This window comes from Narcine bancroftii, chromosome 6 (assembly GCF_036971445.1).
Source record: "Narcine bancroftii isolate sNarBan1 chromosome 6, sNarBan1.hap1, whole genome shotgun sequence".
Classification (NCBI taxonomy): Eukaryota; Metazoa; Chordata; class Chondrichthyes; order Torpediniformes; family Narcinidae; genus Narcine; species Narcine bancroftii.
This window is the reverse complement of record NC_091474.1, coordinates 246,944,093-246,970,559: the sequence shown is the minus strand read 5'-3', so window position 1 is coordinate 246,970,559 and position 26,467 is coordinate 246,944,093. Positions and strand designations below refer to the sequence as shown.

The window sequence follows — 26,467 nt, the reverse complement described above, 5'->3', positions numbered from 1 at the left end:
CACAAAGATGAAAATATTCAATCTGAATCACAAACTTTTCTCACAAAATTGCATAGTATATTGGCTTCTGTGAAATCTGAATTAAAGAATGACAGGATTACAAGATCTCCTCATAACCATTAGAATGATCCCATGTTAACATAACATAAAATGTTAGAACATATGGGTAAAGTAGCCAACTGGATACAAAGTTGATTGGTGGTTGGAGGCAATGGGTGGGCAAGTTGTAGTGGAGTGTTCATTGTTTTTCAAGTTGGAAGCCTGTGATCAGTAATGCACCAGAGCAAACAGCACTCGGTCCACTGATGTTCATCATACACATAAATGATTGAGAAAAGAAAATAAGTGACATGATTAATATTTGGAGATGACATAAAAATTCATGGTTTAGTAAACAGTGAAAAAAAATTGGCTCAGGCCTCAACAGGATATTAATCAACTGGAAAGTGGGGAAAGGAATTTAAGACGTGTGAAATGCACTGCATTTTGAAAAGTAAATCAGAAACAATAGCAGGGTTAAAGGGGGATTTAGACAGGAACTGAACATATAGCAAATGAAGGAATATAGACTATGTACAGGCAGATGTGCTGTTTAGATTGGCATCATGGTCAGCACAGAAATAGTGGCCTGAAGGGCTATGCTGCAGGATTCCATGGTCTCGACAGCACTTGCGTACTGTGTGTATTTGGTTACAATGCTGTGGTAAGGATATGGTTCAGCTTGAGAAGGTTTAGAAAAGATTATAAAGATACTGCCTGGACAGTGATTAATTATATTTAGAATGTTGCCAAATTTCTCTTGTAAAGAGAAAATAGATGACTGGGACTATTTTCCATGGAACAGAGGGGTCTGACGGATTATCTTATTGAGATTTATAAAATAATGAGGGGCACAAATAGGGTAGACATTCATTGTCTTTTTACCATAGTAAGAGGATCTAAAACTCAAGGGGAAAGATTTAAAGAGAATTTTAGGGGTAAGTTTTTCAGAGGGTGGTGAGAATATGGAATGAGCTGCAAGAATAGTAGAGGTAATTACAATTTTAAACATATATTTGGAAAGGTTCAGAGGGTTATGGGCCAAAAACAGGCAACTGGGATTAATTTGGCATCTTGGTAAACATTCACGAGTTGGGTCAAAAGACCTGTTTCATGTTATATAAGTGTGAATCTATAAAAGCACAAAAGCAAGTTTTACAAAATGCCTGAAGCATGGACATCTCGGACCACCATATAACTAAAGGTTCCTAAGCACAAGAATACAAAGTGCCAATGGCTATTTTGATTTTTGTATTAGTCATCCACATAAAATTCCAGTAGCACAGAGAGCAATGGAGTCAATGTGGTGGATTCACCATCAACAGTTATTCATAAAAAGATAAAGGAAATTATCCTTCTGGAGTAAAATAGGGTGGAAGATCAATATACAGTACAGGATATTTTAAAAAATAAATAAATAATGGTTAATGTGGCAGGGTATCTAATTTCGAGATGTAGCTGCCTAAAACAGCTATAGTAGGTTTCTTCAGATATTTAAAAATAGTTAACTGAGTGGTTTATCTGTAGAAAATGAGTCAAGGGGTTAATGTAGGATTAATATAGGATTCATGTAAATGGATCATTGATGGTTTGAACAAGTTAAGATCAAAAAGCTACTTCCAAGCTGTATGATTTTCTCTATGACTCTAAAATACTTAAAAAATTAATTGCAAAAATATATTCCATACCTCATGAATATTTTTTTCTGTGATAGGAATGTCATTTTTGTACCTCACAAAGAATAAACATAGTCCACCGAGACGAGCGCTGGATAAATTGGACAGAAATAATCTCCTCATTTTCGTCCCCTTCGCAACTCCAGCAATAATTCGGCCACATTCTAAATATAATTAATCAAAGCATCTGTCACCCATAGTCTTCATATTTAGAAATACTGAATATTGGAACAATGATTGTCCTTAAAAGTTCAACCTTGCTTTAAAATTTTTATAGTATTAGCAGAACATTTCACTCTCCTGTGGAAATGCATTTATATTGATTTTGATGGAACTGAATTTTCAAAGCTAACACAGCTGCAAACTGCAATTAGAACTACAATCTGGGCTATATTTCAAAGCCTACATGCACTTTACATTACACATTATTCCCAGAACTTATGCTGGAACCAACTCTGCCATCCCTTCCCATTCAGAATACCTTGGAACTGTAGAAACAATGAATATTATAGCACAGAAACAGGCATTTTGGCCATCTAGTCCACGCTGAATAATTTATTCCGTGTAGTCTCATCAACATATTCCCAGACCAAAGCTCTCCACACCCCACCCATCCATATAGCCTACCTAATCTTCTTTTGAATCGCAAAATTAAACCCACATCCACAACCTCCACTAGCAGTTTAATTTCATATTGTCACCTCCCTCTAAGTGAAGAAGTTACCCCTAATCTTCCCCTTAAACATTTCACATTTCACCCTTTAACCATGTCCTCTAGTTCTCACATAACCTCAGTGGAAAAAGCCTGCTTACATTTACTCTATCTATACCCTCATAATTTTATATAAAGTACATTTCCAATTATCCAAAATGCTCAGGACTGGACGTGTATCAGTTAACTGCATTTTTCAGATAACTGAGAAATAGCTTTAAGCAGCCCAAGCAGAATTCTTGTATCAGTTGTAGCCAATCCCCAACACCTCCCCACTGCCATCACTGAACCTACCCAGGAGCCTGAAGTCCCCGCTCCTGCCGCCCCCACTGCCGGCCCTAGTCTGCCGCCTCTGAAAAATCAGTGTCCCCTCCCCTCTGTGGTTACCCAAATGCCCCCGATTAGATTTGTTCTGATGCTGACTCTGGGGACAGCAGAGAAGTACAATTGAGGGTAAAGAAGAAATGGAAGAGAGAGAGGAAGGAATTACCTGAAACAAGGACAATTTTCCCATGCGCTGCCTGATCTGACCCTCCAGTTGATCACTGATGTTACCAAACTGGTGCTAACAGCGCATCAGAGTCCCACATGAGTACATCAGATGCAAAATTTTTTTCAACGTGATATAACCAACATTAGTTGGCTAACAGAATTTCGGTTGGATGATTTTTGGATAATCGGAAGCGTACTGTAGCTATATCAAATCTCACGTCATTCACCGAAGCTCAGTGAATAAAGATCTAACCTATTCAACCTTTCCCTATAACTCAACTCTTCAAGTCCTGGCAACATCCTTGTAAATTTTCTCTCTACTCCTTCAATCTTATTGATAGCTTTCCTGTAGGTAGGTGACCAAAACTGTACATATTCCAAATTTGGTCTCATAAATGTCTTATTCAATTTCAATATAACATCTTAACTCCTGAACTCAGTGGAGTGAAACAAGAAAGTCTGCAGATGCTGTGATCAATGTAAATACATTAAAATTCCTGGAGAAACTCAGCAGGTCCCATGGTATCAATAGGAGGTAAAGATACATAACCAAATCTTCAGGCCTGAGTTTTTTGTCAAGGTATTAACAAAAATCAGGCAGGCGCCTAAATAAAAAAAGTAGGGAGAGGAGGAGGAGCATAGGCCAACAGTCAATAAGCCATAGGTAGAGATGACCATCCATGGCAGGAGAGAAAAGCTGAGCACTGATTGGGGAAGGGGGATAGCTCTATGAATATAAACTTGGAAGAAAGGAATGGGGGTAGAACAACAAAAATAGAGAGAGAGAGACCGACGTTAATGCCATAATGCAATTGATAACCCTGCAAATTCACAAGTGAACAAATTCACTTGGAAGGACTGTTTGAAGCCCCGAATGGTGATGAGGGAGGAGGAGTGGACACAAGTATGGTATTTTCTCCGGTGACAGGGGTAGGTGTCTACTTATCCAACTGGAAAAGTACGGGTAAAGCAAAGGGAAGGAGAGGTTACTGAAATCTCCAGAATAAAAATTAATAGAAAATTTAGAAAAAGATAATAATTTAACCACAGGCAACATGGGATCAAATGTGAGAAGGGTGATGAATACAGCACTGAATGTGTTGTATTTAAATGTATGTAGTGTACAAAACAAAATAGATGACCTTAAAGCAATTGGCAGATATGATGTCATGGTCATAATACTCATTACTCTGGAACCATGCCAGAATCTATTGATTCCTGAAAGATTATTACCTATACAGGTATGTACTGCTTAACATCCACAATACCTTCTGTGAAATTGGGCATATGCTAAGTGGATGTTGTACAAACACCCTATTATGTACTTAGCAAAGCTATATGGGGTACTGTGGTGTAAACATTTTATTTCTAATAGGAATCAGTGTGGGGACCAAGAGAAGGCAGAGGGTGGTTGTAGAGGTTCGTATTATGCAGAGGTGGGTGACTAATGGTGATCTGTTCTGCAACCCCTCCTCCTCTTTGTAATTGCTATGTGACCAAGATGAGGAAGTGGAAAGGAGGGTGAGTAAATTTTCAGATTACACGAAAGTATTGTGGATAGTCTGGAGAGTTGTCAGATGTTACATTAGAATGCAGAGCTAGGCTGAAAAGTGGCAGATGGAGTTAAACCCAGAAAAGAATGTTGTATCATTTCTGAAGGTCAAATTTGAAGGCAAAATACAATGTTAATGGGAAGACTCTGAGCAGTTTGGGCAAATAAAATATATTGGGGTCTGTGTCCATGGGTTAATAAGAGTTGTTAAGAAGGAGTATAGTGTGTTGGCCTTTATTAACTGTGGGATGGCCTTTATTAACTGAGGGATTGAAATTAAGAGCCACACTACAATATTGTCGCTATACAAGACTTTAGTTAGACCTCTCTTGGAATATTGTGTTCAGTTCAGGTCAACTCAAGACAGGAAATGTGGATGCTATTCAGAAGGTGCAGAGGAGATTTACAAGGATGTTGTTTGGATTAGAGAGGATATGAGGATAGGTTGAGTGAAATTGGTCTTTTCTCCTTGGAGCAACAGAAGATGAGGTGTGGCATGATAGAGATGTACAGGAAGAAGAGGCATTGATTGTGTGGATGGCTAGTAGTTTTTTTCCTAGGGTTGAAATGGCTAACATGAGGCTGCATAGTTTTAAGGTGGCTGGGAATAAGTACAGAGGGGATATAAGAGAATCTTTTTGCACAGTGAAAAGAGAGTGGTGAAGCCAGCTACAATAGCTTATTTTAAGAGGCAGTTAGAAAGGTATGTGGAACAGTGAAAAATGGAGGGTTATGCAGTCAGAAAATTAGAGGCAGTTGTTTAGGAGTAGATTAGGTCAGCATGACACTGTGGGGCAAATGCCCTGCACTGTGTTGTAGATTTCTATGTTCTAAAGTTGAACCAGTGATAGGATGGATGTTTTAAACAATTTATGGTAGGTCATAAAACTCTAAAGACCACAAGACATAGAAGCAAAAATAAACTATTTAGCCTGTGACAGAATATAGATGTGTTTTTGGGAGATAAATTGGGGCAGGTTTTAGTTTAGGTCACATAAAATATCTAAAATACTGGAGCTCTGCCCCATGCTAGACATATTGGGGCCAAAAGTCTTTGCAGAAGTTTTGGAGAGTGCCCAAGAGTCTTCACTAATGGATTGTTGATTACAAAAAGGGAACAGATGAAAGATCTTGTCAGAGCCACAGACAGTCTGGAGGGGACTAAAAGGGTCATGTGGTTTGGTAAGCAGAGAGTCAAACAGGTTTTCTGTGTGTGTGTGAGTGAGAGAGAGAGAGACAGAGACAAAAACAATCAGCAGCAGCAACTGGAACAGCAACAGGACAAGCTGGCAAGCTTGTGGAAAACCCCATTTGGAAGAAAGGTTAAGAGTGCTTAATTCAGCCTGGTCAAAGCCCTTGTGGTTCATACAAGAGGAGAACTGGCTGTCTATTATGTTTCACTTGGAATAAGAGAAACACAAATAAATTATTTGGTGACCTGAAAGAAAGAGGTTATCATCTGGAGAACCCTGAAGGGGCAAGTTTCGACAGCAAGACACTGAAGTGGCTGATTAAGAATGAATCAGTCTGAAAACTGACAAGAACCTTCCTGAATGGTAACCATTTACCTTTCAAGCACCAAAGCCTGGTGAACTTTATAAATGTTCAATTCTGTACACAGTATAAGAATTGCCTGCAACCAGTGAACTTGGAGGAATAAGAAGTGGGATTGGACTGTGAAACAAAGAACTTTTCTGAACTTGCACACACATTATATACACATACACTTAGAATTAGATGGGGGTTAAGTTAGGTTAGTTAAGTCAATAGTGATAAGTTAAAGTGTGATTCTGTTTTCATGTTTAAAGATCATTCAAAGCAACTTTTGTTTCAGTAACCATTTGTCTTAGAGAAAATCTACTGCTGATGGTTTTGGGGGCCTTTGGGCTCATAACATTTTATGGGGGCTTGTCCTGTCAGATTGAAAACTGGAGTTTTTGTGATTTTTTAGTTACTTTGTATTTTTTTCATTAATTTAAAGGTTGTGTGTGGAAAAACAGCAGCAATGAATACTGTTACGAGCCCAAAGGACCCCAAAGCACAGCAAGATGTTCACCATGACAAGTAGTTACTTAAACAAAAGTTGTTTTTAATGATCTTTAAACATAAAAACAGAATCAAACTTTAACATCTCTATTAACTAACCCAACTTAACCCCATTCTCATTCTAAGTACATGTATATGTAATATGTGTGTAAATTTTAAGCAAGTTCTTTGGTTCACAGTTCAATCTCACTTCTCATTCTTCCAAGTTCTCTGGTTGCAGGCAATTCTTATACTGTACACAGAATTTAACATGTATAAAGTTTACCAGGCTTTGGTACTTGAAAGGTAAATGTTTACCTCTCAGGAAGGTTCTTGTAGGTTTGCAGAGAGATATTTGTTGTTGGCCTTAAGCACATGTGTGCTTAGAATTAGAAGGGGGTTAAGGTTAATTAATAGTTTGATTCTGTTTTCATGTTTAAGATAATTAAAAACAAATTTTGTTTAATTAACTACTTGTCTTGGTGAATGTCTATTGCTGCTGGATTTTGGGGTCCTTTGGGCTCGTAGCACTAGACTGTTTAATACCCTATTTTACTGGACTGAATAAGATTTTGAATAGTTGGGGAAAGTGCCTTATTTTCTGAAAATAAAAGAAATGAAGAAAGGAAAAGGACAACAAGCAAAAAAAAAACTTTTTTAAAGTGCTGAGAAAAAACTGAAGATGCAACGTATATCTCCAGCCAGGTTGGGGGAGATGTTGGCGTCATCTTTGTGCAGTTCGGTGCAAGATGGTGCCGGTGCAACCGCGCTGGCATCGGCCCAGGACATTCTCAGGGAGGAGGTGGCATGCGCAGCTCATGGCGTCAAAGTACACGGGGGTCCTTGGGATGTGAATATGAGCGCATCAGCGCATTTTCTGGCATGACAGCCTGCAGTGACGTGTTGTCAGAGGCCCATTACCGCGCTGTCAGTGCTGTGAGCATGCACGCGAATCGATGTCCTCGGTCAGGTCCAGGCAGCAGGGGTGCCTGTTCTGTGTCACGCCAACGAGGTCGGCCGGTGTGAAGAGGGGTCCAGACCCGCAGCCAGGCCGCCAAGGAGGAGATCTTAGTACCTGAAGAGGAAGAAGAACAACTGGAATTCTTGGATGAAGAGGATCAGAAATTATTAATAGCTGCTGCTAATGTGATTGAATGTAGGCCCAGGACATCAAAGGCCCCTTTACCTTATAAATCAGGTTCTTCACCAGTTTTATTGAGTCCATCACCGGGTCCCGATATAGTGACCATGTTTGAAGAATTGACAAAGCAAAATGATAATATGATGGTGTATATGTCAAACAGCTTTCATAATATTAAAGTGAAAATAACTTATGTCAGGGGAAATTGCTTCTATGAAAATGGATATCAATAAGTGCTTGACAGCTGTTAATATTGTACAAGAGAGAGTCAAGAATGTTGAAGAAAGAGTTGATCAAATTAAGGAGTCATTAACAGGATGGGAAGTTCAGAAGAGAGACTTTTTGGATAAAATTGACTCATTGGAGAACCAGTAATAATATTAAAATAGTTTGACTCCCGGAGGATACTGAAGGAACGAACCTGACAAAATTTTTCTGGGATTGGATTCCAGATATGTTGGGGGCTGAATTTTTTCCAGAAGGTTTGAAACTGGATAAAGCGCATCGCGCATTAAGAAAGGAACTTTTCGAGGAGACACGTGATGGAGTAGTGGCTGGTAGGAGAATACCAGCCCTCTCCAGAAAAGAAGGAAAAGAGTAAAGAAAATGCAAAGCCACAGACACACAAACCACAACAAATAAAAAATAAAGGTGTGGAGGAAATGACACCAACGAAAGAAAAGCCAAAAACAACAGGAAGAAAAGAAGAAGGAACGACGCCGGAAGAGGAAGGTGAAGGCCTTACCTGTACGAAGAAGCAGGGACCCGCCATGGAAAGAGGAGCCCACTCCCTGAGGTCAGTGGAAACCCCAAAGGGTCGCGACCACCAAATGCAGGACTACAAGGACGGCTCACGGAGCCAAACAGAGGTGCGCAACCACGTATGACAAAGACAACACCGACGGGAGGGGGGACCAGGTGTGGAACTCCACAGCTTGAACAGCTGAGAAAGACCTGACAGCAGGGCTCCCAGTGGGAAGATATAGAAAATAACGGGAACGGGAGGGAGGAGAATGAAAAAAGGAAATCAGAGGCACAGCAGATGACCAGCCCAGAGGAAGAGGACCAACATCAAGACACCATTAAAAAAATACCCAGCAAACTGAGATAAACAGCCCAACAAGAAAGTCAGAAGAGACACAGATACAAGGAAGAGAGGCAGAGGACACAGGTCCTCGAGCGGACACAGGGGAAGAGGAGCGAGAACATCAAGCTCTGCACAGAGAAATAGAAGATGAAGGGAATGGACTGTACATAGATAGAAAATTTTTTGAAGAATATATGGAAGCAGTAAAAGAATGGCTGACATGAGAATTTAATGAAATAAAAAGAATAATAAAAGGTACAGAAGAAAAAGTGAGTAGATTAGAGATGGTCATGACAGAAATAGGGAAAAGAGTAGACAAGGTGGAAGAACGAGAAACAGCCGTAGAAATGGAGGTGGACGACTTAAAAAGGAAATTGGAAGAATCTGATTTTAAAAGTTAAAGAAACACAGGAGTTGTTAGCTCAGAAGATGAATGTAATGGAAACCTATAATAGGAGAAACAATATAAAGATAGTGAGCCTTAAGGAAGATGAAGAAAGCAAAGATATGAAAGAATTTATAAAAGAATGGATCCCCAGGGTCCTAGGAATGCCAGAAATACAGGAAGGAATGGAAATAGAAAGGGCACACAGAACATTAGCCCCAAAACCACAGCCACAACAAAAACCAAGATCCATTCTAGTAAAATTCCTGAGATATACGACAAGAGAAAATATATTGGAGAAGGCAAATAAAAAAATGAAAGAAGACAAAAAGCCACTGGAATACAAAGGTCAAAAAAAATTTTTCTACCCAGACATAAGTTTTGAGCTCCTGAAGCAGAGGAAGGAGTTTAACGCAGCAAAATCGATCCTATGGAAGAAAGGCTATAAATTTATGTTAAGATATCCAGCGGTGCTTAAAATAGTTATCCCAGGGCAGCAAAGCAGACTGTTCTCGGATCTGGAGAAAGCACGAGAATTTGCAGAACGCCTACAAAACAGTCAGAGAGATGAAGAGATGTAACAAGAACAAGAATGACGACAAACTTCATATAAAGAAGAAAAATAGTGTATAAGTAAGAACTAAGAAGGGGAAGAAAGGAAGTAAGGGGGGAATTAAGAGAGTGAGCTTTGTTATATGTGAAGATAAAAGTCTTTTCTGGAGGGGCTGGGTGAGAGAGAATAACAGTCACTGTGAAATCAGTTGACGCTTGCGAGCGGGTTTGCAATCCAAATGGAGAGGGGAGTTGTGGTTGCCCGACAAGGGACAAGGGGCAACTCAGAGAAGGGGGGGACATTTGGGGTTAAGGGAATTTTAGATGTGGGAATAGTGGAAGTATTTTATGTTTTAGAAGTGTTGTCTTACAGCGTGTTCCAAAAAAAAACAGAAATGGATAAGGAGGAAAGGTAGTGATGAAGAAACGGAATTGAGAGGTAAACAAAGTATGAAATGGCCATGTTGAACTATATGATTATAAATATTAACAGAATACATAACCAAATCAAAAGGAAGAGGCTGTTAAATTTACTGAAGAAAGAAAAAATTGATATAGCATTCATGCAGGAAACGCATCTAACGGAGGTGGAACACAAGAAATTAAGGAGAGACTGGGTAGGGCACATAACGGCAGCATCATGTAATTCAAAAGCCAGAGGAGTAGTTATATTAATCAATAAAAATGTACCAATCAAAATAGAGGAGGAAATAATAGATCCAGCAGGGAGGTATGTAATGATAAAGTGCCAGATATATTCAGAATTTTGGAATTTGCACAATGTACATGCACCTAATGAAGAAGATCAAAAATTTCTGCAAGATATCTTTTTGAAGATTGCAGATACACAGGGGAATATACTGATAGGAGGGGACTTTAACCTTAATTTGGACTCAAAGAATAATAAAACTGGAAAAAAGACGAGCAGAAAGAACAAAGTAACCAAATTTATGGTTAAATCGATGCAGGAAATGCAACTTTTGGATATATGGAGGAGACAACACCCAAAGGAGAAGGAATGCTCATATTATTCGGGTAGACATAAAACATACTCAAGGATAGACCTGTTGCTGTTGTCAGCCCACATCCAAGGGAGAGTTAGGAAAATGGAATATAAAGCTAGATTGTTATCGGATCACCCACCCCTGTTATTAACAATAGAGCTGGAGGACATCCCACCGAGAAAGTATAGATGGAGATTAAACTCCGAGCTACTTAAGAACTGATGTCGGTGTCTCTCCTCTCTCTCTCTCTCTCTCTGAGAGAAAAGCCTCTTTTTTCTTCTCTCTGCCTGCAAAGATCACATGACCTTCCAGATAGTAAATGCTCTTATCCAGACAAAGCTGCTACTGCCTGTTGTTACATATGTTGCCTTTTTCAAATAATAGTCCATCATGAGTCTGAGCACTCTTGCAAAAGTTCCTGCAAAAATTCTGTGTTTTAAAATGTTTGTGTGTGACTTGCTCTAACAAACCTTTCCAAATTTATCTCTCAAACACCTCTATATACTCTGTCACACTATACCATTATGGAATCTTAAAGCCAAAATGGTGGTAAAGGATCTGGAAAAAATAAATCCAGAGTGATCAAGGATCTAACTTTATGTCTGGGTTGTTTCAGCAGTTGATTTATGAATTGGGAATAAAACAGATCACTTCACCTGCGTACCATCCTGAACTCAGTGAGCTTTGGAAAGATTTCATTCTATTCTTAAAAATAAGATGAGGATTTATTATCTATAGAATGGAAAAGATTGGGATGAAGGTAATCATTTATTTTTATTTGCAGCAAGAGAGGCTGTATAGGAGTCATTAGGTTTCAGCCCTTTTGAAATTGTGTTTGGACATCAGGTTAGAAGACCTTTAATGTTGATAAAAGAACAGTGGATTAATGAGGATGTGCAGTTGGATTTGCTGGATTATGTTCTAAATGTAAAGATAGGTTACAAAAAGTGTGGACTTTGGCTCAAGAGAATTTAGAAATGGCTCAGAGTAAAATGAAGTGTTTATTTGATAGGAAAGCTCAAGTGAGAAATTTTAAGACAGGAATTAAAGTTTTGGTTTTGTTTCCAAAACATGACAATAGTTTGAGAGCTAAATTTTCTGGACCATACTTAGTTAAATCAAAACTGAATGATGTTAACACTTCAGATCAAAGAAATAAAACTCAGGTTTGTCACATAAATATTTTGAAACCTTATTATGAGGATAAGGGTAGTGGAGAACAATCTGTATCAGAGGAGTTAGTTGTAGACAGGGTTGAGGAAGTTGTGGATCATAAGATTACAGAAACAATCTTGTGAGGGTGACCTTAAAGAATCCATGGTTCCAGTGTGCCTGTCTAACTCAGCAATTTTGGAAAATTTGGAGGAAAAGTTAGGCCAGCTTAAGTCACAAGAACAGATGCAGTTGAAAGAATTAATTTTGAAATATACACATTTGTTTCCTGATGTGCCAAAAAGAACATCAATGATTTATCATAATGCAGACGTTGGAGAACCAAATCTGATAAAATAACACTCATGTAGAATAAATATTCAGAAAAGTGAAATCATGGATCCGGAGGTAGAATATATGTTGAGAAATGATATTATTAGACCTTCAAACTCAGATTGGAGTTCCCCTTGTATTATGGTACCAAAACCAGATGGAACTCTTTGGTTCTGTACAGATTACATGACTGTTAATTCAGTAACTAAAATTGATGCTTATCCTATTCCGAGAATAAATTACTGTAGTGATAAAATTGGGAGAGCTAAATTTCTTACTAAGTTGGATTTGTTGAAGGGTTACGGCTGTGTGCCTCTAACTGACAGAGGAAAGAATATTTTGGCTTTTGTAACTCCATTCAGTTTATATGAGTATAATTTGTTACCTTTTGGCATGAAAAATGCCCATGCCACATTCCAAAGGATGATTAATTCGGTAATCTAAGGGTTAACACATACAGATGCTTATATTGATGGCTTGATCACAAAAAGTGACACTTGGGAAGAACATCTAAGGGAATTCAACAAATTGTTTCAAGATTATCCAAAGCAAAATTAACTGTTAATTTAGAAAAAATTCAATTTGTAAATGTCACTGTGACTTACTTATGTTATGGCAAATTTGCAACTATATAAGCTCGGGTGAATGCAATTTCTGTGTTTCCTATTCCCAACGTCAAGAAAGCAGTGAGAAGGTTTTTAGGAATGCCAGGATATTATTGGAAATTTTGCTCAGGTTGCTTTTCCTTTAACCAACCTTTTGAAGAAAAGGGAGAAATTTGTGTGGCCTAAAGTTAGTCAGACAGCTTTGGAAAATTTAAAGATGTTATGCCATTGCCCTGTGTTAAAATCTCCTGATTTTAACAGATTATTTTCATTAGCAGAAGTTGACCATCAAGTTGCCTACTTTTCAAAAAAATTCAGTTCATCAAAGGAACCATCCCACTATTGAGAAAGAACTGTTATCTATAATATTTGCTCTGCAGAATTTTGAGGTAAATCTTGGTAACTCATGAACCAACTGTGATATTTATTGACCACAATCCTCTGGTGTTTTTAAATAAAATAAAGAATAAAAACAGAAGATTGCTAAACTGGAGTTTAATATTTACAAGAATATAATCTGCAAATTAATCATATCAGAGGTACAAATAATGTGACAGCAGATTGTTTTTCAGGATGTTACAATTGTGAAAGGTTTATGTCAGAGGCTTTTTTCTTGTTAAATCAGGCCAAGGAAAATATTTTGGTTGGGGGAGATTTTAACTGTGTTTTAGATCCTTTGTTGGACAGGTCTCCAAAAAGTATAAGGAAATCATAGACGGCAATACAAATAGGGGCCTTGATGGAAAGATTTTAATTTAATTAATATTTGGAGGAGATTAAATCTTACAGAGAAAGATTTCTCCTTTCATTCATTTAGACATGATTCATTTTCTAGAATAGATTTTTTTTTTGGAATTGGCACATTTACAAGCTAGAGTACTCCAAGCCAAATATAAAAGCTGGGTCATATCGGATCATTCTATGTTGTTTCTCTCTTGTGCAAATCAGGAAGAGGTGCAATTGTCTTATAGGTGGGGCTCAATACAATGCTATTAAAGAAACCAGAATTTGTTACTTTTGTTAAGGAACAGATTGCTTTATTTCTGGCTGAGAATATTAATACAGTAAGTAGTACTTTTGTATTATGGGACGCTTCAAAAGCATATTTGCATGGGCAAATTATTAGTTATGCTACAAAAGTTAAAAAAAACTATGTGGTGGAAAGCTTAACATTGGAGAAACAAATTACTGAGTTGGAAAAGGAATTTCAGAAAAATGTTACAGAAGATAAAAAGGCAGCTTTAATGAAGTTGAAACTATGTTATAATACACTACAAACCTATCAGTATGAGCGTTTAATTAATCGATCTAAGCAACATTATTATGAATTAGGTGAGAGGGCTCATAAGGTGTTAGCATGGCAATTAAAAACAGAACAGACATCGCAAATTATTAATGTTGTTAAAAAGAATTCAATTATTACCTATAAACCTCAGGAAATTAATAACCAGTTTTACTCATTTTATCAATAATTATATACTTCTGAGGGAAAGCAGGAAGCTGGTTCTATTGATTCTTATTTATTTAAATTAAGTTTACCTGCTTTAGGAGAGGAAGAGGTTAGGGAATTAGAAGCTCCATTTACAGATTTCAAGATTAAAGAAGCTATACAAGAGATGCCAAATGGGAAGTCACTGGGGGATGATGGATTTTCAGCTGAATTTTATAAAGTATTTATTGAAGATTTATCCTCAGTATTTGGAGATGTTCTACAGCAAATAACTGAGGATCAGGTGTTACCAGAATCTTGTTCGAGTGCTATAATTACTGTGATTTTAAAGAAAGATAGGGATCCATTGAAGGTATCTTTGTATAGGCCTATTCCTTAACTAAATGTGGATTATAAAATTATGGCAAAAGTATTAGCGAATAGACTTGCTAAATATTTACCTTAGTTGATACATGTAGATCAAACAGGTTTTTTAAGAATATAAATGCGTCTGATAACATTCTTAGATTGATCACATTGGTTAATGCATCTAGACAGCAACCCAACCACTGAATGCGGAAAAAGCTTTTGATAGGGTTGAATGGAATTTTTTATTTAAGGTGTTAGAGAAGTTTAATTTTGGCCCTTATTTTATTGGTTGGGTTAAAGCTTTATATAAAAAACCCAATTGCTCTTCTTTGGCTTGGCTTCGCGGACGAAGATTTATGGAGGGGGTAAAAAGTCCACGTCAGCTGCAGGCTCGTTTGTGGCTGACCAGTCCGATGCGGGACAGGCAGACACGATTGCAGCGGTTGCAAGGGAAAATTGGTTGGTTGGGGTTGGGTGTTGGGTTTTTCCTCCTTTGCCTTTTGTCAGTGAGGTGGGCTCTGCGGTCTTCTTCAAAGGAGGCTGCTGCCCGCCAAACTGTGAGGCGCCAAGATGCACGGTTTGAGGCGTTATCAGCCCACTGGTGGTGGTCAATGTGGCAGGCACCAAGAGATTTCTTTAGGCAGTCCTTGTACCTTTTCTTTGGTGCACCTCTGTCACGGTGGCCAGTGGAGAGCTCGCCATATAATACGATCTTGGGAAGGCGATGGTCCTCCATTCTGGAGACGTGACCCATCCAGCGCAGCTGGATCTTCAGCAGCGTGGACTCGATGCTGTCGACCTCTGCCATCTCGAGTACCTCGACGTTAGGGGTGTGAGCGCTCCAATGGATGTTGAGGATGGAGCGGAGACAACGCTGGTGGAAGCGTTCTAGGAGCCGTAGGTGGTGCCGGTAGAGGACCCATGATTCGGAGCCGAACAGGAGTGTGGGTATGACAACGGCTCTGTATACGCTTATCTTTGTGAGGTTTTTCAGTTGGTTGTTTTTCCAGACTCTTTTGTGTAGTCTTCCAAAGGCGCTATTTGCCTTGGCGAGTCTGTTGTCTATCTCATTGTCGATCCTTGCATCTGATGAAATGGTGCAGCCGAGATAGGTAAACTGGTTGACCGTTTTGAGTTTTGTGTGACCGATGGAGATGTGGGGGGGCTGGTAGTCATGGTGGGGAGCTGGCTGATGGAGGACCCCAATTGCTAGGATGGTGACAAATGGTCAAACTTCTTTACCATTTAAATTATCGCAGTTGACTCGGCAAGTTTGTCCTTTATCACCAGCCTTGTTTGCATTGGCTATTGAACCATTAGCTCAGACAATATGACAGAATGATAAGATTAAAGGGATGAGAATTGCAAATGATGAATATAAGATTAATTTATTTGCAGATGATGTATTGGTCTATTTGAGAGAACCGGAACAGTCTTTGAAATATTTGCAAGATTGCTTGCTGAAATTTGGGGAGTTATCTGGATATAAGGTAAATTGGGATAAGAGTGAAATATTACCAGTTGGGGAAGGAGACTATTTGGAATATAAAAATATTATAAAATTGAAATGGTCAGATAGAATTAAATATTTGGGAGTAATAGTAAATGCAGATTACCAATCTTTATATAAATTAAATTATGCTCCTTTATTAAAAAGGATTAAAATGGATTTGATTAAATGGAAAGATCTTCCATTAACATTAATTGGTCAAGTAAACTGTATTAAAATGAATATTTTTCCTCGAATCCAATATTTGTTTAAGTCAATACCTTGTTTACTTTCAAAGAGTTTATTTCAGGATTTGAATAGCACGGTACGGGAAGTTTTATGGAAGGGGGAATTAGATTAGCATGAGTAGCTTTACATAAACTTACATGGAAATATGCACTGGGTGGTCTTCAATTACCTCATTTTCAACATTATGAAGCAGCTCAGTTGAAATTTGTTAGTAGATTGATGGATATGAAACAACCTCCTAGTTCGGCCAAAGTGGAAATGGCTTGTATTTCTGAAGTTGAGGTACATCAGTTCATATTTAAATGGAATATGAATTTATTGCGGGAATGTAATATGCCGGTATTAAAACACTTGGTAAAGATATGGGGTAAAAGAAATATGGTTTTAGGATCAAAGGGTAAACTATCAATTCAAGCTCCATCATACCATAATCAACTTATTCCCTTTTCAATGTTTAATAATCATTTAAAGAGATGGAATTCTAAGGGTTCTAAGGTTCAGGATTGCTTTGAAGAAGGACAGTTTCTTTCCTTTAATCAATTGAGGGAGAAATTTGATATATCTGTAAATTCTTTATTTGTGTACTATCAACTCAGAGCTTTGATAAAAGAGAATTATGGTAAAGAGATGAATTTACCTATGTTGACAAAATTTGAGTCTTTGATTTCCTCTAGACCAAGGGTGTCAAACTCAAATTCACGGAGGGCCAAAATTAAAAACTTGGACTAAGTTGAGGGCCGAACTAAATATTTATTGAAAATTTTCAACAACATCTGCATGTTTTCTCTTCTTTCAACATATGTAATGTTAAACTTTTTCTTATTAAAATAAATGTTTAATAATAGTTTTGGATAAACTCTTTCCAGAAGCATTAACAAATGAGAAATAAAATATTCAATAAATAATATTTCTCTATAGAGGATTTGTCAAATGTTGCTAGTGTGCTGTCGAATAGTAAAATCTGAGGGCTATTGAGAATGTGGGAGAATAACATGATTCCTGAAACAATTAAATGGGTGACTGATTGTGGGCATGAACTCTAGCAGGGTTATTTGCCATGCCCTTTTTCCATTGGTACAGATATCCTTTGATTTACACACTTTTCAAGTTTTATGCCTAATGAGCTTGTATCCAGGTGCAGGACCATTTTTAACCAGGAATATATTTATCACTGTGACATGAAACTATTGGAAAATCGTTTTATCCTGAGATTAAAATTCATAATACTTACTCAGGCCTGTGTGCGGGAGGGCGGGGTTTGCGGGCGATCGGGTTGGACAACGACAGTGCAGGGGCATCGGCTCTCGCTGCAGGGCGGCATCTCAGCAGATCAGCGGCCCCGTCACCGTGAGTCGCGGGTCGGCCTGCGGCAGGGAGGGGGAGTGGGCAACGGTCCTGGTGAGGTCAGGCCCAACGCCTCCAGTTCCGGGCGCTGAGAAGCGGCCTTGGCTTCCTCTGACACCGGCCAGGCCCCAAAACCAGAGTCCACGGTGAGACCCTGCAATGTAAACAGAGGAGGTGGGGGTGATTAGCGGGCTGACGCCAATGCATTCTGGGATTTTTTAGTATTAGCTGTGCATGCACTATACTGGCGCGGCGGCCAGCGGGCCACCTCTAATACATTTTTGAAATGATCTTGCGGGCCAAATATAATTATATCGCGGGCCAAATTTGGCCAATGGGCCAGAGTTTGACGTGTGCTCTAGACCAAAGAAAGGTTATATTTCGGATATTTATCAATTGTTACAAGATAGTATGGATAATGGAATGGTTAATTACAATTTTTTACATCAGTTATATTTGACTCCAGAGAAATTGAAAAAATATGGGTTTAGCAATTCGGACTTTTGTTTTCGTTGTGGACTATGCACTGGAACTTTTTTTTTACATAATTTTTTTTTACATGGTCTTGTGTTAAAGTACAACCATTTTGGGAAGGAATTAGATTGGTCTTGGAAAAATTATTTAAGATTAAATTACCATTAGACCCATTGATTTTTTTTTTGTTGGGCTATATGGTTTCTTTGAAGGGATTGGGGTTGGATAAATTTCAAATTGCATTTGTACGTTTAGCGTTATCTGTAGCACGAAAATGTGTAGCTAGTACTTAGAAAGATAATGTAGAGATTAATATATAACATTGGCATAATGAACAAAGAGCTTGTATTCCGTTGGAAAAAAAATTACATGCAACTTGCATGATAATTATTCCTTCTTTGTTAATATGTGGTCTTCTTACTTGAAAATACTTTGAAATATTCTATATATTCTGTTTTGCTTTTGTATTTGGCTCCCCTTAAGGCACATATGTCACACTCAATTTGGCCCATGATATAATTATATTTGGCCCGCAAGAATATATCAAATATGTATTAGAGCTGGCCCGCTGGCCGCCGCGCCAGTATAGCGCATGCACAGCTAATACTACAAATCCCAGAATGCTTTGCAAATGCATTGGCGCCGGCCCGTCAGCCTGCTAATCACCCCACCTCCTCTGTTTACTTTCATTAGCATCTGCGACCTGTCGCCCAACTCACACGTAATAAACCCCTTACGAAAAATGGCCAAACCAAAGACAGAAAACAGGACCTTTCAAGACAGGTGGGAGGCAAACTTTGACCCCAGAGTTTGATGAACTTGCATCTAAGAAGAGATGCCAAGTATCTGGTTTAGACCCAGGTGCATCAGAGTAAATCACAGTGTAGCAAGCTAAGCTTGGATTAATATTTTCTTTGGTTAAATTTGGACTGTTCATAGTTGAAAGATTGGATTTTCATTGAAGCAAGTTGTTATTTTTTTGACTTGTTGGCTTGTGAAAAAAATACATTTAAAAGGAGCTTAAAGGCTATAGAGAAATATTATTTATTGAATATTTTATTTCTCATTTGTTAATGCTTCTTCTGGAAAGCGTTTAACCAAAACTATAATTAAACATTTATTTTAATAAGAAAAAGTTTAACATTACATATGTTGAAAGAAGAGAAAACATGCAGATGTTGTTGAAAATTTTCAAAAAATATTTAGTTTGGCCCACGACTTAGTCCAAGTTTTTAATTTTGGCCCTCTGTGAATTTGAGTTTGACACCCCTGGAGTAGAGGGACAAGGCTACAGCATCATAGTGGAATAGTTCCATCTGTAGTCTCATTAAAATAAGTTTAGTATCTCTGGGAGGTGTACTTTGAAGTGTTCCATCATCAGACTCTTGAAGCATTTCATAATGGTGGAGGTCAGTGCCACTAGGCCTGTCACTGTCACCCTCTGAGGTGATGGAGGCTGTCTTGAAACCCAAGGACTGGTGCAGTGAAGTGTTAAAAACATCAGTCAGTCAGTTGGTCTGCAGAGTCCTTCAGTATCTGACCAGGTCTGTTGCCTGGTCCCATTGACTTGTCTGGGTTCACCTTGGATAGAGTTCCCCTCACCATGGCCACAGCTATACAGAGGGCATGTTCATCAGAAGGACACAGATTTTTTTCATGTCAGTGTCAGCTTGTGCTTCTCACAAACCATGCACAGATGTTCAGTCTGTCCAATGGAAGTAATCACCCATATTAACCACCCCTCCATTAAATCCTTCTTCACTTTCTGCTAGCTCAGGAAAGTTGCTAATATATAAGAGCTCATCCCACCCAGTTATACTTTCTTCTCCACCCTTCATGTACCACAATGCAGATAAAACCATCAAATTTGAAGCTGCCATCCCTCCCTCCCCCATCCCATTTTATTCAGGTACCTGCCAACCTTTTGCTCATACTTTGACAAAGGACTTAGGCCAGAAATGTTGGTTATGAATCTTTGCCATGAAGAATGCTGCATGACCTGCTGAGTTTCTACAGCACTTTTGTGTATTAAACTACAATCGCAGCATCTGCATATTTTCTTAACAACCTTAATTTGAAAGATACTGTGTTTTCTATGTTTAATATTTCATGCATATTACATAATTCCAACCTAACAATAAGAATTCTTGAGTTTCAACCCATAAATAAATTTTACCTATTGGTGGTGGTTCAGCCTGTTGGCAAAAAAACGCAAGTGATTTACTGCCTCCTTTCGCAAAGAAATCATCAAAAAGTTGGAACTGTCAACAAAAATTATTAATGGTGATAACACTTTCAAACCAGAATTGATTTCCAATAAAGTATACTTAAGTACTGGATTTGTCATTAATAGTTTTTAAAAATCAAAATCATAACAGATTTTTTTCCCCAATAAATTTAATCATCTTTCGCACTCTATTACTTCCTGAAATCATAAATGAAAGTAGTAGGAATCTGGAGTTAGCTGAATCAAGAGAGCTGTCATGAACCTGAATTGCAATCACATAGAAATGTTCACAATTGATTAAGTTAGAAATGCCTCTAATTGAAGTTAAAGATCAATATTGTTTCCCCACTCTTTTTTATTGATTTGATTTATTTAAGTGATCTGGGTGTCACAAGCACGCACAATATCGTATTTCCCTTAAAAAACAAGTCTTGAAAGTAGTTACAGACCAAAAAATATTAAATATAAACAGAAAATATTACAATCATCAACCAGTACAGAACAGGCTGTTCAGCCCAAGTCATTCAAGCTGATCAAGATGGCATACTGTGCTTGTGCCATTTGTCCTTTCTATCCATTACTGTCCAAATACATTTTGAATGTTATCATTATACCTGCTTCTAAAATATCCTCTGGAAGCTTGCTCAAAATACAGATCGTCTTCCACATGGAAAAAGTTGTCCCTCAGTTCCCACTTAAATCGCTCCCTTCTCACATTAATCCTATGCCTTGGAAGTCTGATGTTGTGTCAGTCTTCACAGTGGAAGACACTTCCAGCATGCCAAAGAGTGGTGATAGGGATGCGAAGGGAGATGAGGGCCTCGATAAAATAATTGCTACAAAAGAGATAGTGATAATCAAGCTAATGGGATTGAAAGCAGACAAATCCCCAGTCCTAATGGGATGCATCCCAGGGTACTGAAGGAAATGGAGGGAGTTAAAGTCAATGTATTGGTAGTCCAAAATTCTCTGGACTCTAGGCAGGTCCCGGCAGATTGGAAGACACGAAATGTCATGCCATTTTTTAAGAAGGGATGAAGGCAGAAGACAGGTAACTATCAGCCAATTAAACTTAACATCTGGAGTGGGGAAAATGCTTGAAGCTATCATTAAGGATGAAATAGTGAGACATTTAGTAGAAAGGGGTTCCATCAAGCAGATGAGGCACGGATTCAGAAAAGGCAGGTCTTTTTTGACAAAATTGCTGGAGTTCTTTGAGGATATAATGGGTGTGGCTGATAGAGGGGAACAGGTTGATGCTGTATATTTGGATTTTTGATAAGGTGCCGCACAAGAGACTTCTCAATAAGATACAGATGAATTGAGTCGGGGGAAGAATATTGGCATGGATTGAGGATCCATGGCAGAGAATTGGGATAAATGGGTGTTTTTCTGATAGGCAGATAGAGATAAGTGGGGGGCCACAGGGGTTCGTACTGGGCCTGCCACTGTTCACCTTTTACACTGATGATTTGGAAGAGGGGACAATGTGGTGTGGCCAAGTTTACTGATGATACTAAATTGAGTGGAGAAGCAAATTGTATAGAGGATATGGAGAGGCTGCAGAAAGATCTAGTTAAGTTAGGTGAGTGGACAAAGGCTTGGCAGATGGAGTACAATGTTGGTAAATGCAAGGTCAACACTTTGGTAGGAAAAATAGAAGAGCAGATTATTATTTAAATGGTGAAAAACTGCAGCATCCTGTAGTGCAGAAAGACTAGGAAGGGCTTGTGCATGAATTGCAAAAAGTTGGGTTGCAGGTTGTAACGCAACTGATTGCACTCAGAGACTTGTGAGGAGTACAAACACGCTTTTAAAAGCTTAATGGCCAGTAGACAATAGTCCTCAGGTGAACCTGAAGTAAGGTGGGAAACCCAGGGTTTACATTATATTGGGGTAGGTGAGGGTTGAGCCAAGGGAGAAGCCAGCCATCTATACAACACATAGGCAGCGAATTCCAGTTCACTGCATTCACCCCTTCCTTCAGAATTGAGCCTGTGGGTGAAGAACAGTGACCATTCATTCAAAAAAACTAATACTACAAATATTTACAAGTTACATCTATCAGGGGCTCTGGTAATTCTGGTCTGGTCCAGCACTGCAGTACTGGAGGACTTTGGACTTCCTGAACCTCCTGGACCCCCTGTGGTACAGGGTCAGTGGGTCTCGAGGGCTCCGGCTCAGGTCATGGGGTGGATTGGACCACTTCCCAAGCAGCATCCTCTGGGGCCCCAAGTGGGGTACTAGGAATTCCTGGCTCATGAGGCATCAGATCCTCAGTTCGGCAGGTGCCAGGTCTCTGATCGAGACGGTGTCCTCTCTGGCATCAGGGTATGCCACACAGGCATACGTTGGGTTGGCGGGCAGCAGGTGTACCCTCTCGATTAGGGGGGTCTGCCTTGCACCTCCTCACGTGCTTTCTCAGCAGACTGGGCCTGGTGCCATTTGCCAAGCTGGGAGAATTTTCCCAGATGTGGATTTCCTCTGGAATGTAAACATTAGCTCATGAATTGTGTTGGTTGCCATGCAGAGGAGCTACATTATGGAGTGCAGGGGCGTGGGTAGGACTTCTTGCCAGCATGAGTCTGGAAGGCTTTTGGACCAGAGAGCAAATTTCACACCCTTCCACACCATCACGTTCTTTTCTTCAACTTGTCCATTCCCCCGGGGATTGTAGCTAGTCATCCTGCTTGAGGCCATGCCCCTTTCGAGCAGGCATTGGCATAACTCTTTGCTCATAAATGATGAGCCCCGGTCACTATGGATATAGCTGGGATACAGGAACAGGGTGTAAATAAGAGTGCAAGGCCCTGATGACCATGGTGGTGGTCATGTCTGGGCAGGGGATGACGAATAGAAAACATGAGTACTTGTCAAAGACGTTGAAAAAGTACACACTTCCATTGGTGGAAGGGAGGGGATCCTTGAAATCAACACTGAGACGCTCAAAGGGGCAGGATACCTTTATCAGGTGCGCTTTGTCGGGGCGGTAGAAGTGTGGCTTGCACTCCACGCAGACCTGGTCATTTCCCTGATGTCCTCAATGTACCTTGATAAAATGAGCTATTCCTGGATGGCAAAGCTCATTGTGCAGTGATCACAACTAGCCAGTGTGTGGAGAGGCACAGCTTCCTCTTGACAGGGCATCTGGAAGTTCGTTGAGAGTACTTGGCCTGTGTGCTCCATCGTAATTATAGGTGGAAAGTTCAATCCTGCAGGTAGCGATCTTATCATTCTTTATTTTGCTCCTTTTTGCATTATTAAACATAAATGACATAAATCACTGGTTGGTGAGCAGTGTAAATTTTCTGCTGGCCAAGTAATGCCTGATGGCCTTCATGATGGCTTGAGCCTCTTTCTCCAAAAGATGGGTTCCAAAGCTCGTGGCCTTGTTGGGTGCGGGAAATAAAGCAACCAGCCTGCCTACTTAAGGGTAGTGGCCAGAGTTACATTAGAGGCATCGTTTTCCACCTGGAAGGGTGCATTCTCGTCCATCGCACCTATGGTGGCCTTTGCGATGTAGCTCCGAATGTTGTTGAAAGCCACCTGGGCTTCAGCTGACAGTGGTAAAGAGGTGGACTTAAAGAGGGGGCGGACCTTATCCGCATAGTGAGGGACCCACTGGGCGTAGTAGGAGAAGCCGCCCAGACACAAGGCTTTCATGGCCTTCAGGATCGGGAGGTCTAACAGGGTGCATTCTATCAGAGTTAGGCCCAATGACGCCATTCTCCACCACATACCCCAGGATCGCCAGACATTTTGTCCAGAGCATGCACGTACTGGAGTTATATATGAGGTTTAGGGTCTTGACCATGTGGTAAAACCTCTGGAGGTTGGCATCCTCGTCTTCCAGAGAGTGTCCACAAATGGTGACATTGTCGAGGTTAGGGAAGGTGACCTTCAACCCATATTCGTCGACCATTTTGACTATGTCTCTGGAAGACCAAGACCCCATTGGTGATGCCAAAAGTGACCCTCTGAAACTGATAGAGTCATCTGCCTGCCTCAAATGCTGTGCAGGGGTGGTCCTCAGAACTGATGGTATATTGCTTTCAGGTTGATGGTCAAATAAATCTGATACTGCACAATTTTGTTTACCATGTACGCCGTGGCTTCCCACGATGCTTTACTTCTGGTGGTGGGTACGGCCATGAGGTGGAGCAAGGTGCTAGCAGTGAACAGCACGCAGAGGCTGAGGCCGTCATTTCGGGAATTAGGCACGGGCCGAGCAACGATTCGGGAGTTGCACACACAGTTGTCCTCTTTGGATTCCCTTAGCCTGGCAGACCTTCACCTAGTGCCCTCGCTTACAGCATCCTGAGCACAGAGTCCTTCGCGGGGCACTGGGGCTGCGGGGTTTACTGGTGCCCCTTTGACTCAATCCTCTGAAAAGGTGCCACTTTCGCCCGTCAGCTCCCAGTTGGCCTGCTCAAGTGCTTTCACCAGCACCATGGTGCTGGGCAAGCCTTTCTTCCCTAACTCTAGCAGTCATTGCCTCATCTACCTCACCTCACTCCTGCCATGAGGGTATCCCTGATTTGTTCTTCCTCTCTTAGCCTGGCCGTGGCCACTTCCTAGTGGCATTTTCTGGTCAGAGCCCACAGTTCAAGAACATAATCGTCCAGTGACTCACCCGGAAGCTGCCGATGTTGAGAGATTTGGTGCCTCTCCAGCACGTCGTTCTGGGGCCTCATGTTGTGGGCCAACTCATATGTAGCACATTCTCTGATGACAGTGTACTCTTTGGGGCCGACTCAAGAGAGAAGTGCCAATCTCCGGAGACCATCAGAGTTGAAGACGCCTTGTGTGGCCGTCAGGTGGAACTGGAAGCACTCCAGCCATTAGGTGAATTCCTCCAGGGCCTCAGGATACAGAGGGTCGACCTGGACCATGCCTGGCTTCAACACGGCCTCCATCCTTCTACAAACTTACGCTATTAAAATTGTAACGCGACTGAGTGCACTCAGAGACAAGTGAGAAGTAAAAACACACTTTTAATAGCTAACAATCAATGGCCAGTAGACACAATAGTCCTCAGGTGAATCTGAGGTAAGGCGGGAGACCCAGGGTTTATATTGGAATAGATGAGGGTCGAGCCAAGGGAGGAGCCAGCCATCTGAACAATACATAGACAGTGAATTCCAGGGGCAAGTTTAATATTTACCTCTGCCCCAGTAGCGAGTCCAGGATCGAGTCCCGCAGAGCACCGGGCGTCGGTGTCAGCATCAGTGCCAACAACCGGGATGACTCCAGTACTCACCTCTGCTCCAGTAGTGGGCTCAGGATCAAGTTCCAGAGAGCTGCGGGAGCTCTGACAGCAAGCGGGATTGAAGCAAACAGACCAGCTGGCAGGTGCAGCGCTGCTCTAGAAGAGATCTCTAATACCGGCAGCTGCAGCAGCGGGGGGTCCAGAAATCTACAAGAGCAAGACTCCAGCGATGAAGACAGGTCCTGTGGAGTGGGGAGACTCAGAAAGAGAACTCTGCTAAAGAAAAGCAAGCAGGGGGGCTCAGAGCCCTCCCTGCAAGATGTTATTGACAAGATGGGGCAAATGGAGGTACAAGTTGGTGCAGTATAATTTCTTGCACCAGCTGTATCTGACACCGCAAATTCTAAGCTGGAACTGGTCGGACCAGTGCTTTAGATGTGGCATTGCGCCAGGAACTTTTGTGCACACAACCTGGACATGTAGCAAGGTGAGGCCCTTCTGGCCAGAGCTAGACAAAGTCCTAGGGAAAATTATAGGTCAGGAATTCCCACAGGATCCTGAGTTGTTTCTGCTGGGCAACATTATGGACATAAGACTTACAATGAAGTTGTCCAAATTCCAAATTCAATTTGTAATTATCGCATTAGCAGTGGACAGGAAGTACATAGCAGTTTCCTGGAAGTCCAACCCTTGACTGAGTATTGTGCAATGGAGCAAGAAAATGCAAGCTTGTGTTCCCTTGGAGAAAATTACCTATAACCTGAGGGTAAGGTACGGCACCTTCCAAAAAATTTGGCAGCCGTACCAGAACCATATAGGAGCATGGTTGTGAAAACTTTGCCTCAGGGTCCGGCTTTCCCCAATCCTTCCCCACGAGAGGTCCGCCTCAGCCCAGCCAGGAAAAAAACAAGAAAATCGGCCT

General features: G+C 40.4%; 1 protein-coding gene across 1 annotated transcript in view; it reads right to left on the bottom strand.

Annotated features, from left to right (window-relative positions):
- Positions 1–26,467, bottom strand: part of LOC138737386 (dynein axonemal heavy chain 8-like) — a 446,335-nt gene that overhangs the window by 342,555 nt on the left and 77,313 nt on the right. The window contains exons 5-6 of the mRNA XM_069888133.1: positions 20,286–20,370; positions 1,728–1,879 (exon numbers count right to left, since the gene is read on the bottom strand). Coding sequence (XP_069744234.1) covers positions 1,728–1,879; positions 20,286–20,370 — 237 coding nt within the window. The remainder of the gene's footprint in view (positions 1–1,727; positions 1,880–20,285; positions 20,371–26,467) is intronic.